The sequence below is a fragment of the Taeniopygia guttata genome, chromosome 14, assembly GCF_048771995.1.
Source record: "Taeniopygia guttata chromosome 14, bTaeGut7.mat, whole genome shotgun sequence".
Lineage (NCBI taxonomy): Eukaryota > Metazoa > Chordata > Aves > Passeriformes > Estrildidae > Taeniopygia > Taeniopygia guttata.
In genome coordinates, this window is record NC_133039.1 from 1,290,887 (window position 1) to 1,309,716 (window position 18,830).

The 18,830-nt window shown below is 40.9% G+C and overlaps 1 protein-coding gene across 2 annotated transcripts; it reads right to left on the reverse strand.

Moving 5' to 3' along the window:
- Window positions 1-435: 435 nt before the first annotated feature.
- USP42 (ubiquitin specific peptidase 42) lies at window positions 436-18,797 on the reverse strand. 2 transcript variants are annotated; one of them, XM_030285005.4, is made up of 17 exons: window positions 18,649-18,797; window positions 14,881-15,118; window positions 13,917-14,117; window positions 12,717-12,827; window positions 12,453-12,555; window positions 12,219-12,286; window positions 11,985-12,055; window positions 11,375-11,457; window positions 9,967-10,078; window positions 9,443-9,583; window positions 9,135-9,235; window positions 8,505-8,643; window positions 7,143-7,871; window positions 6,699-6,784; window positions 4,576-6,072; window positions 3,808-4,100; window positions 436-1,547 (listed from the first exon to the last, which is right to left on the reverse strand). In XM_030285005.4, exons 2-17 carry the CDS (start codon window positions 15,107-15,109, stop codon window positions 1,507-1,509), a joined length of 4,005 nt encoding a protein of 1,334 aa, XP_030140865.4. In that variant the 5' UTR covers window positions 15,110-15,118; window positions 18,649-18,797; the 3' UTR covers window positions 436-1,506. The 2 variants fall into 2 exon arrangements, with proteins under 2 accessions (XP_030140865.4, XP_030140866.4); XM_030285006.4 differs by lacking the exon at window positions 18,649-18,797 and adding an exon at window positions 17,936-18,074.
- Between the last annotated feature and the right edge of the window lie 33 nt (window positions 18,798-18,830).

The following is an 18,830-nucleotide window of genomic DNA, read 5'->3' on the forward strand; positions in this document are numbered from 1 at the left end:
ATGTAAGTCACATAACTGTTGCCATAGGAACATTATGCAGGTACATTATGCTTTGGCTTTATGGTGTTCTCCATCTACCAAAATACTACTTTTAAGTATTTAGTGAGGCATTAACCTTGCTCTTTTTTGCCTTTTTTTTTTTTTTTTTCTGTTGGTTTTGATGGGGTTTTTTTCATACACAATACCAAGCTCCTGCTGAGCTCCCAGCCTGGTGCCTGGCTGTGGAAGCTTTAAGTTCAAAGGAGAAGCCTTCAGCATCCTTGTCTAGGCAGCTGCAGTCCCAGGTTACTGATCTTCTCTGGCTCACACCAACAGCATCTTCTCCCCTACACTGAGAGGAAGATGTGACTTCTCGAGTGTCAAACACGCTCTGACAGCTGTCAGCTCCCATGACACAGTGCATGTTAAATAACTCAAGTAAAACTCAAGTAAAAATCCATTTTAACTTTGCTGTATTTATATACTATATAAATTTTACATGCTATATATTTACAGTGGGGCAAGTGCTTTTTATCTTTAAAAAAACAAAGATCAAACTTTAGACATCTCTGAACAACACAGCTTGTATAAACCAGACAGATTATTCAGATGAACTGTATTTAATACAGGTTCCCCACTCATCTCCTGATGCAGGACCAGTGAATAATAAGTGCATCACAGTTTGATAGCATTTAATAATAAAAATAAAAATCACAGTATGAATTTGTCTGTAACTAGACACTTTAGAGAGACAAAACAGACAACTGAGACTTAAGACAAATGACAGTATATTAAGAAAATGTAATAAAAACATATGGAACAATATACAAATAGTCTTGAGAGATACATTCAGAACTGCATATTTGTTGTTTCACAATGTCAAAAACCAGAAGATTTTCTTCAGATCTTGAATATAACTCAAATGTGAAGTAAATTAGTTTCTAGTGTCAGACCACAGGAAAAAAAAAATGAAGCTCTTGCAAAACTTGTGAAGTTTTAAATAAGTCTTTAAATTAAATATACAGACTGTCAGTTGCAACTTTTATAATTCCTGGTCGCTCTTGCACCAGATGTCTTAACTTGGAGTAACATTACATGAATAACATAAAGTCAACCTGAGTCTGTAATTAAGCAGCATTTGAGATGGTCTATTCCAGGGCATTATCTCAGCTCAGTGAGATACTTATGTGGTAATTTACAATGTTCAGCAGTTGTAAAAAGTTTTCACCCTTTTGGATTAGAAGTATATTTTAAAAAAGAAAGTCTCAAGTTAAAAACTAAAAAAAAGTTCTTATATGGTAAAATTCTGTACAGAAATGTTAAGCACCACTTATGACTGGATTTTGTCTTGATGGTAATTGATAATAAATCTTAAGTTTTGATGGTCACTATTGGTAATGTCAGGTTTGACGATAAGAAGTCGGTGAAGGTAAGAAGTTGTTGGTTTTGATGATGAGAAGTTGTTGGTTTTGACGGTGAAGGGTTGTTGGGGTTGGTGGTCAGAAGTCCTTGGGGTTGGTGGTGGGTTCAGTCTGAGTATTGAAGGCTTTCATCAGTCAGCTCCATATCTGAATGGGAAAAGGAAACAAGGTCAGTCCTGCTGTGACATTAAACATTAAACTGTCTCAGGGGCTTGATTTCTGAAAGACAAGGCTCAAAGCTGTCCCAGCTCCATCTGCTCCCTCAGGACAGGACCCAGCTGCACCCCAGTTCTAGGCTAAGGCTGCTGAACTGTACAGAGCCTTAGGACAGAGCCACCTGCTTTAACAGCAAGTGCTGGACCTTGGCTGAATCCAATGTAATTGAAGTTTTGCCTAGAAAGCATTGTTGTTTTAGTAACAATCTTGTGGTCAGGCTGGCCAGATTGTAGCCACAAAGGCAAAGCCTTCAGAAACTTGCTGGAGAGAACATGTAGCAAATGTAGGTAAAACTGCTTCAAAGCTGCTGCTTCCCCCCTCCTGTATAAACTTTTCTTAAACAACAACTTTTCACTAGCTGTTTTCATCCTTATTAATCTATTCAAAATAACAGGAGTTGGTTGAAAAGACACAACCTCACAATTTTTCAGTGGTTCCTCGCCTGTCCCTACCTTGAGACATTCAGTACTCAAAAACATGGCCAAAGTGGCCTCTCTTGAAAGCAGCTTCCATCCTTCAGAGAACACTACTTGAGACCCATATGAAAAGAAAAAAACAAAAACTGACCTTCCAGAAGATGGAGCTAATTAACATCCATGGACTTGAGGAACTACTAAAATTCTCAAGACTTAAACTGCTTCTGCCAGCCCCGGTCTCCCCCTCTGTTGTTCAGCAATGCACAAACAGCTCCTCCCTCCCTGCAGGGCCCAGCACCGCCAGTGCCCTGCCCTGAGCGAGGAGATGCAGAACATTGAATTCCTCACTAAACCTGGTTTTGGAAAAACCCGAGTTTGCCACCTGCTGGCCAGAGAATCACTAAGGCCAAATAATTTTATTCTGTTTAGTTCCTTATTTGTCAGCTGCAACAGACCGTTTTAGTGCAATGAGGGTTATTTTGGACACGAGTATCATAAAAGAAGTCCCCTTTTACAACATAAGGATTTGAAAGATCTCAATTCAGTTCTTAAATTTTTCTCATTAAATAATAATGGGTGAACAATCAGCTTTCCCTCCACTCTCTATTTTTAGAATACAAGTTTTGGTTATCTCTGTCTTAAATTACAATTTGTTTTCCACAAATGCACTTCCCCTTTGCCTTGAGCAAACTTTTCAGTGCAAGAATTCAGTGCACTGACTGTGGCAATTTGCTTAAGTGTGGAAACCCCATGAAAGAGATTTTAATTTTCCAGAATTTCAAGATTAAACTTCTCCAACTTTTTTGTTTTCTGTGCTATATTGACAGCTTCAACACAAATAGAAATGAACAGGATGGTCACTGACCATTAACCCAATTCTTAAACTGTGGGTAGGTATAAAATGTAGACAATTTAACAAATAAACTTGCTTTTGGATAGTGAGCTATCTTCTTCAAGGATTACTTATCTCTGTAGTTAGGGGATTGTTTTGGTTTACTATTTAAATAGATGAGTAACTGGATCTGCTTTATGTCAGATAACAGACATTTAATAAAGTTTTATTTCTATAATAAACACTTCTGTTCAGCAAAAATTTCATGGGAAATGTTGTCAAGTTTGGTTTTAGATGTTGAATTTGTTGCAGTGTGCAATCATCTTCATTGCATAATTTTAGAGCTAATTAATTTAAACTAATTAATTTATCTACTGTGAGCCCAAGTTGAGATTATGACAAGCAACAGCTGAGAGCTCAGTGTAAATTTAGTCAGGCACACAAATTCATAGTTGGCTTTTTTGTAAGAAGCACAAGACAGACTTTTTCAGATATTAAAAATTGGGAAGAAGCTGTTTCCTCAGCCCACTTCTATATATTGTTAAGCCTATACTAAGAGAAAAGCCCCACAACTGAATAAAACAATAGCAGGAATTTAACATTCTCCAGGTGTTAAATTGTGAAGTGTCCTCTGGAGGTTTGACAGCTGTGCTTAGGAGTAGGCAGAGCTACACCTGGACCAACAATATTTCAGTATTATCACCAACTCCTGTTATTCTGAGTGAGGAACTAGCACTGTTTCTGTGCTATGAACAGCTGAATGTAGTATTTTATTTAAATTATAGAATGGTTTGGGTTGGAAGGGATCTTAAAGAGCATCTATTTCCAACCCCCTGCCATGATACTGTTTGGAAGCTGTGATAAAAACCAGGGATTTCATCACACAAGCATTTTAAGACTGCTCTGAATAACCAGGAGTCCTGCCAACATCCCAGGGCCTTACCTCTGACATACTCAGTGGATGCCATGGAGCTGTATTTCTTGCTGTCACCTGCACCAGAAGGCTTCTCTTCCTTGTAGGGTTGTTTACTGCCCTGGTTTCTGTATTGCTCACATAAATGGTCATCTGGAGGACGGGATTCTTCCTTCTTCTCCCACGTTTTCTTCTGGAAACGAGGATCTAAATATTCCAATAAGTCTTTCAGTTTCCTGTCGTGCTTCTTCTTTTTCTTCTTTTTCTTATGTTTGCGATTGTCATTGTCAAAGTGGAGCACAGAGCAATCCAAATCATAAAGTCTGAAGGAAACATGCAAGTTAAAAATAGAAAAACAGATGTGGCACTTGATGTATATATGAAATGTTATTTATTTACCACAGGTGACGACTTGCAGAGTGTCTGCTACTTTGTGGTACTTTCTGCATATCTAAGTTAATTTAGATGCAGCAACCTTAAGCCCTCAGAATGAAGGACAAGAGGTCGTGGTTTGTACACAAATTGTTAACAGGCATATGGGGATTTAGAAAAAAAAATTTAAATTGTAACCTAATCAAGAACGGTGTGCAGATGTTATTCTGTCTACATTGTCCAGCTCTAGTGTTCTAACACAATTCAGCAACATCTTTCCTATCTTCTCTTGGCCAACCTAATAACATGATCCCGTCACATTATGACAGATAAGTTACTTAGAAACAATGAAAAAAAGGCAGACATGAGAAATACCCAGAAAATAATTAGGAAAAAATTGCTGATTATGCTGGAATCCTTGCTTACTTGTAATCCTTCTCTCGATGTTTATCTTTGGACTTCTTTTTCTTCTTGACCTTCTTATACTTTTTGATTCTTTGGTCATCTGTCTTTCGGCATTTCTTTTCTATGTCACTTCCACTTTCTTCTTGGTGGGAGTATTTTCTTTTGCCATTTCTTAGTTTTTCTTTTTCATTTTCCCGGGAAGAGTCCTCAAAATTTGAGTGAGCTGACACTGGTGGAAGTGTGTGCCTTTCATGGGAGTATTTTTCCGAGTGCTGCTGAGGTACTGAACAATGGTGGAAGTTTGCTCTGTGGCTGCTGAAGTGATGCACATCCTCCTCTCGGGAGAGTGTGCTGTGAGCCCATCTGCTTTTGCAGTGATAATCCTTGTGTGACCTGCTGTAAGCCTGGCTCGATTTGTCATAGTCTTTATCACAATGAGAGGACCTCCTCTCCCTGCCATCCCTTGTTCCATGGGAGGAATAATAATCATTGTAGTACCTGCACTTTTCCCATCTCCGTGGTTCATCTTGGTAGTATCTTTCTCTAATCCAAGGCCTGTCTCCTTTGGAATAGTAATACCTGTTTCTGTCTGGATCTGTCCTTTCTCTGCTTCGGGATCTGTAACGGGAATACTTTCCTGAGCTCCTACCATTACTGAGAGTGTTTCTTTCACTGTGGGAGGATCTGTACTTGCTCTCACTGCAATACTCCTGCTTATGACGGCTCTGCTTGTTTGTTTCCACACTGTGAGAGCTCCTCCTCCTGTGGGAATGATCATCTGATTTGTTTCTGGTTTGCCTCTCCTTCTCCTCAGTGTCCGAGTTTTCTCTCTTCCTCCGGTAGTGCTCTTTGTCAGTTCTTTTAGAGTCATGGATTTTTTTCTTATTTTTTTTCATATGTTTGCCATCATCTTCACATATTTGATTACTCGGTCCCTCGTCTGCTCTAGAAAATTGACTTTCCAATACTTTATCCAGCTTTGTAATAGAAGAGTCATTAACAGGTGGTACCTCTACATAGTTATTAGAAATGTCCTTTGTATCTTGGCATTTATCTGTAATATCTAGAGATGCAAGTTTTTTAGAACTACATTCAATGTCAGGCTTTATAGAGGAAATTTGCCCTAATTTCTCTTTGCTCTCAGGAGATCCTTTGATGTACAAAGGATTTTCTTTTGAAATGAATTCAGGTTCTTTTGATCTTCTTAGTTTGTCTTTATCTCTGATGTCTTCAGACTCACACTGTCCAAGGAATTCACCTTCAGTATCCAAGGATTTTTTCCTAACCTTGTGCTGACCATTGATATTGAGATGTGCATTATCAGCTTTTGTTATAATACTTTCAGCAACTTCTTCTTTGGTAAAAATGGTTTCAGAATCTGATTGAGTAAAAAGTTTCTCAACCTCACAGCTAAATTTGGAAGGAACCTTCCTGGATTCTTCATAGGCAAACAGTGCTTCCATCACTACAGTATCTGTAACTCCATCATTGTCAGAAGATTTCTGAGGTCCAGAGACACTGCACAAAAATAAAAACATATTTTTAACTTGAAAAAGTCCATCTAAATTATGTTAGGATTAAAATCTCCTAAAAAAAGACAAAAAAGCAGCTAATGTAAAACTCTGAAAGATATTGACTTCAGAAAACCTTTCTTACAGCTCCCTCAGCTTCCATGGAAAGCTTTTCTTCTCTCAGTTTCGCAAGTTGTGCCTTAAAAAACCCATCCCAAACACACCCAACTCCTTCCACTTGCAGCTCTGAATCTCATCAATAGCCAGAACAACTGTATTTGCTCTACCCCAATTAGAAAAAAGGTAAACACACAGATTTTCCACTTTTCCCACAGACAGATTGTGGAAATTTCACTCATCCTAGGATGCAAAAAAGGGAAAGAGGAATAGAAAAGGTATTCCAGATGATGGAAGAAAAATGTAAAAACATCCTGTGAAAGTCTTACAGGAGGCATCTGCCTGTATTTAGTATCAGAATAATGTGTGCCCGCCCAGTGCTGATATTTGCAATACCAGATGTACAGTGTGGAATTCTCTGTACTGATGTAAATCTTTTAAGTATTACCAGTAGTTGGGTAAAATAGTAATAAACTTGTATGAAATCTTGTTTTAATCACAGTGTAGTCATTTTACCTCTTTTCCTCCGACAAGCTGTTCAACTGGCTGTATGTAAGGGATTCTAAGATACCTTGAGGATCTGGTGACAAAGGTTTAGGCATCTACAATTAAAACACAGAAGTTAACAAAGAAAAGGCTATTTTTAGTCGAAAACTACTGCTGACAAATTTCCAACATTAGATGTTAAACAAGATCACAGAGATACCTGCACTATTCCCACTTGACACGTCACCCCCCTCCTCCCAAAAATGTATTTTATGAAACTTGTGAAGTATTATCTCCCTGAACTTCTCTTATATTGACATATGTCATATGTTAGCTCTGCAAATTCAATGAGATAATAGCACAAAGGGTTAGAATGAAATCTGTTCTGCATTTTCTTGGTATGCCACATTGTAGTGCTCACGAATATTGAATATATCACAGGTGAGAAAGCCCAGATGAACAAACGTAACTCACCGCTTCAAGCACTCCATTTGCTTTAGCGAAGAAAATCTCAGAAGGTTTAACAGGTTGGACTTGGCAAGTGGAATCATCAAGTTTCAGTCCATTTTCTTTATATTCATTATCTAAACTAATAGCACCATTTAGGGAATCAATTTTTGGCAGCTCATGCTGGGATCTTTCTTCTGCATTCTGACAGGATGAATGGGAATTATGCAATGTACGGACCACCTTCCCAATCAGAATTCCATTGGAAGATATGATGTTGCAGTGCCTTTTGAACAAGCCCTTTGACTCCTCGGATTTTCCTGAAGGTTCTGCACCGAAAGGGACCATGTTATCAGAACAGAGCTTAGGGTTTCCATTCACTGCTGGCTCAACAAAGATTTCATCAGGAACCTCCTGCTTGGAGACATTAGTAGCAACTGACACTGTGGAGAGGTTTGAGGTAGGCTCTGCTGCAGAAGAATTTGTAATTGTGGCTGAAGGAAGGGGCTTCAGATCCTCCTCCTCCCTAGCGCTGCTTGGACACTCCGCCTGCGGCACCGCCTGCCGTGTGGGCAGCTTGTTGTGAATACTGATCGTGATCTTCTGCGTTTTGGAAGGGTCTGTCATTGAAGGCCTGGAAATTGCCCAGTTTTGAACACAAGCTGTTGGTGGAGCTGAAGATGGCCTTTTTACAGCAACACCAACAGCACTGGGATCCTCTTTTAAGGGTCCATTTCCATTTAAACGACTGGAACTCTGGATTTGAAGAGATTGTAAGATGGATATGTTCAAACACATAGCACTAGAAGTTTTACAACATTAAATTCTCATACTAAATAGTTCTACAGACCGCCTCAATACCTAAGAAGAACGCTCACATCCCTCCCAATATACATGCAAATCCAATGGGTGTGTGTAAATCCTGCCTTTGGTATTAAATGACCATTAGTGTGATGGTCATTTAATACCCAAACAACTTAACATTAACTAAAGCTATTAAAAAAAATTATTTTCCTTTTTAAACACTCCCTGACAACACTGGACTATAATTCTGCTAGTACTCAGGAACAAGACAATTTGTATTTTATCACTGTCTCAACTGAAGTGACACTGATAGGGGTGGGGCAGATATTTACTTTTAAAATTTAAATTACTTAGGTATTAACAGACTACTTAAATTGTCTCAAGAGCACAGCTCTCAAGCTTTAGAAAGCAGAGCTAAAAAGTAACTAAGTGACATGGCTGCACAATTAAGGATTAGCCACTGTTTGAGCAACTCTGTCTCCAGCATGAGGGCTGTGAAGAAACCTGTGAAGAAAACTCAAAAAGGCCCACCCCACACCAAAACCTGTTACAATTTGGTGCTATTAGCTGCCCCCCTCCAATTACCTTAATCATGTGGGGAGGAAGCCGAGGTCCCATGAAGGCAGCCTGCTTGCTGTTGGCCCCGCGCTGGCCCAGGAAGGAGCGGGGGTAGGAGGGTGTGGGCAGGTAAAAGGCTCGTTCCCCCAGCGTCAGGTCGTAGCGCCTGCGGAGACAGGGGCAGCCCAGCTCAGAGACCAGGGCAGCCCAGCTCAGAGATCAGGGCAGCCAAGCTCAGAGACCAGGGCAGCCGAGCTCACAGCTCTTCCTTCCGCCCATTCCTGCGTTAAACCCCATCCCATAATCTCAGCAACAGTGTACATGACACGAAAGACACAGCAGGAAGATTCAGGCAGGACTACAAACTGAAGATTAGATAATGGTCTTCCTACAATGAATGTCCTTTCCACACCATCTATGGCCATGATTTTTCCTCCTTTCTAAACTGGCCAGCTACAGTGAGCAGATAGAAACCAGCGTACCCAAGTGCAGAAGTTTAAGGTCAAACAATGAAAGGTAATAAATGACAAAGGGAATTTCCACTTAGACAGAAATATACAAATAGTAATACTTAGAGTGAAAATAAAAAGACTCAAAACAAGAAAAGTATCAGCAACTTGACAATAAAAATGTTCTGAGCACATCTGGTGTTATTACCTGATATAAAAAAGTACGTAAGCTTGCTGATTGAGAACTGTTTTGATATCAGAAAGCTCTACTGAGGCATCATTCATTCGGTACCAAAGTCCATTACCAGCCTGCAAACAAAGACAGAATATCTTCAGATGAATTGCATGTGTTCCAAAGGACATCACAGATAGAGCACTGCAGAACAAAGCATACCAAAACAAAGCAAACAAAGCACATGATGCAATGTTTTCCTCTAAAACCAGTGGTTACCAGCTACATTTTAATTTCTTTGCCAGCAAAAATTTTTTCCTGTTAGAAGTTGAGCTGATCTCTACCTTTATGAAGCAGAGATAGTGTCCAGCATTACAGTTGAAGCCACTATGTACAAGAACTGCATATAAAGCATAGATGAGGGGTTCTCCAATGGATTGGGACATATATGCTCGAAGATCCAAATATTCAGGGTATTTTACATCCTAAACAAAGACAAAGAAGATTCAAAAGTTATCCTGAAATACTTCATGGAACAGCCTGAAAAAGACACAGACTAGTACTTTATAAATATATTTTTCAATTCACTTGAAAATGCCTATTCTCAGAAACAACATTTAATAACTTAAGCTTCAGGGAGCTGTTTTCCACAGAATTAGCTCTTTAAGGGGAAGCTATGTTCTTATGGTCACACAGGAACTCTATCAGTATTAAAAAAGAAAGCAACAGCCACAGCTGCTAAGTTATTATATTGACTTCTCTTACACTGTAGTTACTGCCTGAAATGTGAACAACTTTAAAATGAGTATTCATCTTTAGGAAATACCCATTCCAAGAAGATAAAGCAGCATTCCAGCTGCAAACATACCTTGTTGATCTTTCCACCTGTAAAATTTGCAAATCTTTTCAGCGATATTGTGAGAACATTCGAAGAGCGATGTATTGTGTATCTCTTTGATGCTGGAACCATCTTTTTGCACCTTAAAAACAAGCACAGATGTATTTTTAACATTATATTCTTTTCTCACCCAGAAGTCAAACAAGTTTTCATCTCTCACACATGCTTATGCTATTTAAATGACATTTTGCTTGTATAATATGTTAGATCTTTTCTTAAATCCATAAACTGCATTTCAGTTTTGTTAATAGGAGAATGTAGCAGGATATTAGACAGTTCTACAGAACAAAGGATTTACACATTAGCTTTTGATAGCCAAATAAATGCCTGAACGTGTACTTTCTTACGTCAAAAAGGTAAGGCAGTAAAAATGTAAAGAAATGACTGGAAGGAAACAGCCATTCAGCAAGAAGCAGACATTGGACAGTATTGAGTTTTCTTGTACTGAGGTTGCCTGGAAAGGCTGAAACCCTCTGCAGTCCTTCAAAACAAAACTGTTTATTTTGTTTGTTTCACTGCACACTCAAAGGAGGTACAGACTCAGTCCTGAAATGCAACCATCAGCATAAAGACTGAAATATGTCACTTTACATTGTCAAGAAAAGTACTACTGAGTAACTAACAGAAAAGATTTAAGAATCTTTTTTAAAACTGATGTCAAAATACAAGGTACAGAATTCCAAACTGATGGAGAAAGCCAATGAACAAAATAAGAGAGCCGCCCAGAATAAGGCAAAAAAAACCAAAAAGTGGTATACAAAATTCTGAGACTTGTATTTAGAGATGAAGGTTTCAGGCAGTAGTAATCCTTATTAGAAAAAATAATGCTAGAAAACAAAAAGGAAACTGAAAATTAATATAATAGTATGCCAGCAATGGAAATGACACTGTACATACAACAAACCTTTCTTTTCAAACTCACGAAAAGACTAAACATCTGGTTTGTGTGTGACTAAGCTGATGTTGCCTCCCATCCCAAATTCTTGTTCATATCCCTGTGCTCCAGCTCACCACTAATCAGAGCTGCCTTTTAACTTCTGGCCATGAGTATTTCAGTGTGCAACTTCACACTCAGGAAGGCTGACAAGGCCCAGCACAGACAGTATTAGGAAGAAAAGTCTAATGTGAGAAATACAATTCTTATAATGTATTTCCAAATATTCAAACAGAAATATAAAAGCTACTCATTTAGAAACGAGTGCATTATTTCCCAAGCTTTGAATGATTTCAGTATATTAGTTATGTAAACAAAATTAAATGAAACAGCATGCCACATCTGTCTTATTGCTAAACAAAGTCAAGAGATAACTCATCCTCCAAGTCATGCACTGCATTGAACATGTATTTTGTATTAAGGTGTAATTAATAATAATCTTACTTGCTACACTTATAGCTATTTTCACCATCCAGCTGTTCCGGTTTCACAAATTGTTCTAGAGCTCTGGTGACAGATGTAACTGCCTGGATTGAGTAGAAAGAAAGTAGAACACTAGTCACAAAAACTGCAAAATTTCAAGCACATACAAGCACTTTACAAGAGAACCTTGCTAGTTTATACTTAAGTGGCCTACTGTGAACCAGCAAACACCATGAAGGAGAAGACAGAGTTCACTGAGTATTTACCTCATTTCAAAATGATCCCACTTCAAATTAAATAAATTTTGCTGTGCCAGACAGTATCTGTGGTACGCCTTGGCATCAATAACGAGAACAATCAAACTCATCAGTCTAACAATAGATGTATACTGAAGTAGAATAATTGAGAAGTATGATTCTATCATTGTTTGTGTAGCCATAATTATTATTTTTCCAGCTTAAATCCAATCCAAACATGGAGAACATTTCCATGGCTTCCACAGAACAACAAAGTCCAATCCACCACCATGTTGTTTTGGTTTAACAAGGTAAGTTTCTAAGCAAAATTACTTTATTTAACAAAGCTCTACAAGTCTTTACACATCTCAGCCCATGCTCACACACATTCTTACCTTTATATCCAAAGTAACGTCGAGAAATGGCTCGTATGTATCTGACACTGCTTTGCAGTTCAAGCACTTTACTGGAATCAAAATACAAATGCTTAACATCACTTGAATGAGACTAACTGCATGAATCTAAATTATTAATACACATTACTTTAGTCAAACTACCAACTCCTTTGCTCCAGACAGACAAAAAGACACAGATCAGTTCAAAAGACAGTAAATTTTTTAAAAAAGTACCTCGAGATCTTAGATATCCTCCAAATATTTGATAAATAAGTGTGGTGGCTTGAGAAGATCTGTCTAATCTGGAAATAAATTACAGTCAGACCTCAGAAGACTGAAAGCACAGAGTTAATTTCTCAAACAATTTTTAGTTTTATGAAAACTGAGGACATAGATTTTAATTCATGATAGTAAATAAAGTACTAAGAGGGGCTAGGAAAGATTTAAATTTCATTATTTTATGCTTACTTGGTGCTTCCATTCAAGCAAGCTTTCTGTAAAGCATCAACAGTGAAGCATAAGAATTCATGTGCATCCTCTTGACTGCCAAAGTGGAAATGTTTTCCTATTCCTAATAAATAAGAAGGTTATAATATATTTATTTCTTATAAAATGAAAGAACACATAAATTTCTAAAATACTCTTCTTTAAAGTATCAAAATTATTTACATGCATCAAATAACTCACTGTAAAATTAAAAAAACCCAAACAAATCTATACCAAAGTACTTACTTTTAAGGCCATTGATAACAGACGTAGGTTTGATGGCATTATTAGAGCAACACAGGACCTGGTTGATGTGACTTTCCATTGTGCACATCATACAGAATCCTTCTACATGACCTAGTGAAACAAGAAAGCATCCCATTCTAGTCAAATACACATTGCTAAAGAGAAAACCCGCCCTAAAATAACAATAATCTAAGTTGTGGATGCAATGTCCACTCTCTGTGGTACATTCTCTTCTCCTAAGGTGTCAATATCCCAACAGTTCTTTGGGATTTTATTGTGCAAAACTGTACAGAATAAAACTCATTAAATCACAGACCAGGCTCCTCAAAACCCCATCCATCCTGGCCTGGACCACTCCCACTGGAAGGTGTCCCACCCCATGGCAGAGGATTGGAACTAAATCAGTTTGAAGGTTCCTTCCAATAATTCTGTGATTCTTAACTGAAATAATTTTTATATATGGGAATAAAACACAGTAAAACTTCTAGGAATACATATTAAGATACCAGACTAGAAAGCATACATAGAAAGCCTTAGGAAATAATTCCACATTTATGGATATAAAAAGGAACTCCCCCTAGGCTTAATAAAATCAAGTATAAAAACAAAATTCAAAGAACACAAATTCCAGGCTTTAAAAAATATAAAATTAATTATTTAGAATAAAATCAGTCTAAATTTCAATACAGTCCCTCCAGATTTCTATTTGAGTTAATGAAAGATTAGTTTGTAGTGCTTTCTAGAATGTTTGGGTTTTTTAATGAGTCAACACTGAACATGTAATTTATCACAGTATTAGTGCACTGCAGTATCTCGGCCGTGAAGACTAAGAATCTTCAATGCAAACATCCTAAATTTTATCACCCTTCTACCAGCAGGAAACCCAAATGCCAAATGTTCATCAAATGCCTCACTTTACAATGTACTTCATTATTCACATGAAGCACGAAATGATCTTTTCTTTAAGTTTTACCATGGCACATTAAATTAATAAATTCGCTTTATGTGCCTCCTATAATTCTGAGCTTCCTGTTAGCAAAGTCAGAGAGCCATTTCGGCTGGAAAAGACCTTGAAGATCTCATTCTAAAGCTGCTTCCACAGGCAAAATAGGACAAGTAAGAATTTTCCCCACAGAACCCCTGCTTTTCTTTCACCTTTGGAGATGTCCAACAGATTTATAGTGTTAAGAAAATACTCACATGACTTGGTGTGCTCAAGTGAAAGCATGTAATTGGCAAGAGGAGGCGTGTAGGTCAAACACTGGAGAGTAGAATTAAGGAAACATGTGTTGCCGAGGTTCTGCAGCCCAACTCCAACACTTTGTGTTTGTTGCCAATCCATACAGATTTTCTCAGGTGGAAAAAGAATTCTTTGTGGCGGAGCAATCCCATCATTAACAACTGCAAGAAATTCGTGTCAAAAGAGTTGTACAGGTTTTTTTTTAAAGAGGGTATTTAAATAGTAGGATTCTGCAGGAGCAGCCTGAAGAAGCAGCTCTACTCCAAAACACAGCAACACATGATGCACAGCTTCAACACTGCCACGTGAATTTGCTAGTCAACACTCTCCTTTGGACAATAGTTTATTCATCTGTTTTAATTCTTCTAACAAAAGACACAAACTACCACTCTGATTTTAGTATCCAATTTCTTTATCTCTATATCCTTTAATCTCTTAATTAAATTATTGGTTTTTTCCTTATCATAACTTAAACCACAAATTTACATTTGTGGTTATGCAGTAAGAAAAATCAAACAGACAAACAAGTAAGCAGCACAAAAAGTAACCCCATAGATATCAGATCTCTTCCTGGGCAGTGTTATTATTCAAAGACTTGTGAATAATGGAAGCCATGAATAGACATGGTAAAATGTACTTTTCTCTCCAGAACAGAAGAGACCTAGGTACATCTGTGCATCATGAAAAGCTACCCTTATTTGATTTTACATAAATAGAAAATACTTTACAAATCAATTGTAAATAGATAAACCCAAGTTCTGCAACACCTATCCCTGCAGCTGCCTTAGGGGATGCACAAAATTGAAATCTGTGGCTGAACTCTCGATTTGCTGTAGTCCCATTTTATAGCAATGCAAGAACTAAAATCTGCTTCTACTTTGGTTTTGTTTTGAACAAAAAGGAGGGAGGACAGAAGACACTTACCTAGATCTCTTTGGGCAAAAGGCTTTGATTTTTGAGATGATCTACAATAAATATGCCCCCCAGGACCTTTGTCCACAGAGACTTTGTTTGGATCTTCTGTAGGAGGTACCCGGCCCAAACTTGCAGTGCGAGACGTCATTTTTTTAGTACGGGGTTTCATAGATTTGTCAGACCGTCTTGAAGAAGATTTTTTAGACTTTGAAGATTTTGGCTTGTTAACTATGGTCATTGTTCATATCTGTAATAAGGCAAAAGTTCTGTTTGGCATAAGAACATTCAATGTATTCCAGAAAGGAAAGACCAAGAGAAATACTGTCCCTTAGCCTCAAAGAACCTGAAGAACTAAACAGCTAAGAATGATTACAAAAAAGGGAACAAAACCCCAAAACACACCAAAAAAAATCCACCCAACACATAACTGAATGCACAAAGATTTTTTTCCATCCAAACTGCATCAATATTTTTTTAACTTCTGCTGAGTTAATGACTGATGGCATTTCTTACACTTTCATGGGATTTTAAACCACTATAGTTACCGAGATCTTTTTCTTAAAAGAAGCTGTGAACAGTGGCACAATCAAGTGCTGGCCTGTTGAGATCCAGGAGGAATTGTCTGGCCAACATCTTCCTGCTCCTGGGAACTACACACCCCTAATGACATAGAGCATGGGAAACAGCTCTGAGAAATCTTGGGAAAGAAGCACTAGAAAACGCGTGCAAATTTTTTATTTCCACCTGGGTGTCTTCTGCCCTTCCAAGAAGTATTTGTTTGGATACAATTCTGGCAGCACTCCTTGTGGTATTTTGCACCCATCATTTACTATGCTTACTTATAAACCAAGAAGCTGAATTCAAAAGCATCTTTTTCAGTTCTACTTATGTAAAGTTGTTTTGTCAGGGAAAACCAAAAGAGAAATGTAAACTATAAAAAGAAAATGATGACCACAAAAGAAAGCAAAACAAATCCTCAGCCTTCAAGAATAAAGGCAATAACTGATACTAAATCCTTTATAAAATGCTGATTATGTTTCAAGATGGTACCTCTTTAAAGACGTGTAATCTTGTGTGCATAGTAAGTGCTGAATAATTACATGATCAATTATCAACTCCAATATGTAATTTTTTACTCCTAACATACTCTATCATGTAGGGCCTGTTCAAGTTTAGGGAAACTATAAACTTATCTGAGGGTTTAAAGTATAACCTGCTTTGTAACACTAAAATAATGGAGAGAACAAAGCATGAAGCAGTTTCAGATTCATGGCACAACTTGACTGCTAATGATGAAACTTCCAGTAGATTAAACAAAGCACAGTAAATCGCAAAACTTCTAGTCCCACAAAAGACAAATTACATGTGGAACCCTTAATTAGATTTTTCCCCCCCTCTAAATTTTCCATTTAAAATCTACTCTGAACACATTTTCCATTTTAGATATGATAATATACAAAAAATGGAAAATTCACTTATGTTACTGAAAAATGAGGACATCCCTGTCCATTTCAAAGAGTAAGATGACAGTTCTTGGGCTTAGTGATTTTCAGGTAAGATCCAGACTCCAAACTGCAGATACTGGTAATCTCCTTTTCCTGATAGAAAGGGAAGGGGTTTCAACAACATAATGAACTTATTTGCAGGACAAAAACCAGAACCAAGACTGCAGTAAAAAGCAAACAGAAGAATATTATCACAAAAAAGCTTTGGCCTCATACTGACCAATGAGGGAAGCCTCACATATTTTTAAATTTATTTTTAACAACTGAGTAGCACTGATTGGTGCTGCTAATTTAGTTTTGACAACTGATTAGCAGATATCAAACAGCAGACACCTGCAAATATCAACGGATGTCAAAAATAACTCAGATCTACCACTTTTTCAAAATCTGTCAATATAATTAATTTGGATATAACATCTCTTTGATGAAGTAGCACAAACATTACACAGATATTTCCCCACTATTCACTGTAAATACAGGTTATGCTCTTGTACCACTACTGAACATAAATTCACATTGCCATGTGTATTGAGCTCTCTTGCCCTCTGCTATTCCCATAACAGACTTCTCACAGTATGATACTGACGAGCAAAACAGAACAGTTGCTTTCCTCCCATTTGGAGTGATGCATCAGCGTTGTTTAGATTCTTTTTTCGCAGTCTCATCACAACACGCATCAGTTAATACTCGGATCTAAATATTTATGTTTGGTCTCCGCTTTGCATACAATAAATAACAGCTCAGGAAGGTTTATACAAGATCCCGTTCATAGAACCGCGTTCAGCCAGGGAGTATGAGTCTTTATCGCAGTACAAACCAAACACTTCCAGCAGCGAGTGTTAAAAAAACAAGAGCAGCACGCGGCAACACCGAGGCAGAAACAAGAAGCAGGAGGAAACAACTCCAGCAGAAGCCCAGGTAGAGTCACCTCGCTGCATCACCGACCGCACCGCACACGCCGCCGGGAGCAAAAACAACCCGGGGCAGCGCGCAACACAAACACACGCCCCGCGCTGGTTTTACTTTCTTTACAAAATTAAAGGCAGCAGAGGTGAAAGTAATGAATGCTTTTACCCTTGCTGAGCAGGCGGCGGGCAGCGCTCGGCACTCCGAGCTCCGCGTCCCGGGGCCGTTGCTCGTGGCGGGACCGAGCCCGGCGCCGCGAGCGCCTCGTTCCGGGCGGCCCCGAGCCCCGGAGCCCCTCACAACCGAACCGCCCGCCCCGCCAGCGCCAAGCCCGCAGCACCGACCCGCTTTCCCCTCACTCTGCCCTTCTGTGGGGTCCCGCTTCCCGAAAACGCTCCGACACCGGCAGTGAAAGGCCGCTGGCAGGGGAAGGGACGGGCACCGCACGCAACATGTCCGCGCTCAGCGCGGCAAGAGCCCAAACACACACAAAACAAAACCGAGCCCGACACGCAGGCGAGGGGCGCCGGGAACCGGCCCTGAAGGAGCTCCCGCCTCGCCCTTCTGCCTCTAACCCTCACAGCGCTCGGCCCTTCAGCCCCGCGGCTCCCCGCCCGTGCCATGCCGCCTCCGCCTCCCGGCCCCGCGCTGACCTGTCCGGGCCCGCGTCCCATCCCGGCCCGGGGGCAGGACCGCGGCGGCGGCGCCCAACGGCGGCTCCGTGCCCATGGCAACGAGGGTGGGAGGGCGGCGAAGCGAGCGCGGAGCCCCCCGGGCAGGGGGCGGAGGGGCCGCGGGAGCCGCCACCACCGCGCCGAGCGGGAACAACGCGGGGCCAGGCGGGGCACAGCGCCGCTCTCGCCGCGGGACGCGGGGCCGGGGCGTCCCGGCCGCCCTCCCGCCTGCACCGGGACGCGGGGGAGCCACGCCGAGTCCCCCGCGCCGACAGCAGCAGGACTACAAGGAAGGAGATGCGGGCGCCGGCGGGACCTCGGCGCGTAACGGAGAGGGCGGGCGAGGAAGCCGCGCCGGGAGGGGACCGGTCCCGCCGGCCCAGGGGGTGGCGGCGGCGGCGGGGCCGGGTCCCTCCGCTGCGTGCTGGGGACGGCGCCCCGCCCCGCCCGGGGGTCCCACCCCCTCCGGCTGCCCGCCAGCCAGGAGGGCAGCGGCCGAGCGCCTGGCCCGCGCCCCGGCGCGGTGGGCTGGGCTGGGCTGAGCCGGCTGCTCCCGCCGGTCGCTTTCCCTTCCCTTTCCCGGGCCGGCCCCTCCCCCCGGCCCATTGATTTCCAGGCGGGAGGCGCACGCGGTGCCGCCGGGCTGTGCCGGGGCCGCCGCCGGGCCCGGCGCTGCCCCCCAGCCCCATTACCTGGCTCGGCCCCGCTTGACTCGGCGCTGCCGGGTCCCCCTCGCCGCAGCCCCCGCCTCAGCCCGGCCCGCTCCGCCTACTGTTACAGTCCGTCGGGGAACAATGACGTCCCTCCGCCGGCCTCTTGCATCCGGGGCCCGGCGCCGGCCGGGCAGGCGGGCGGGGGGAGGAGGCGGCGGCGG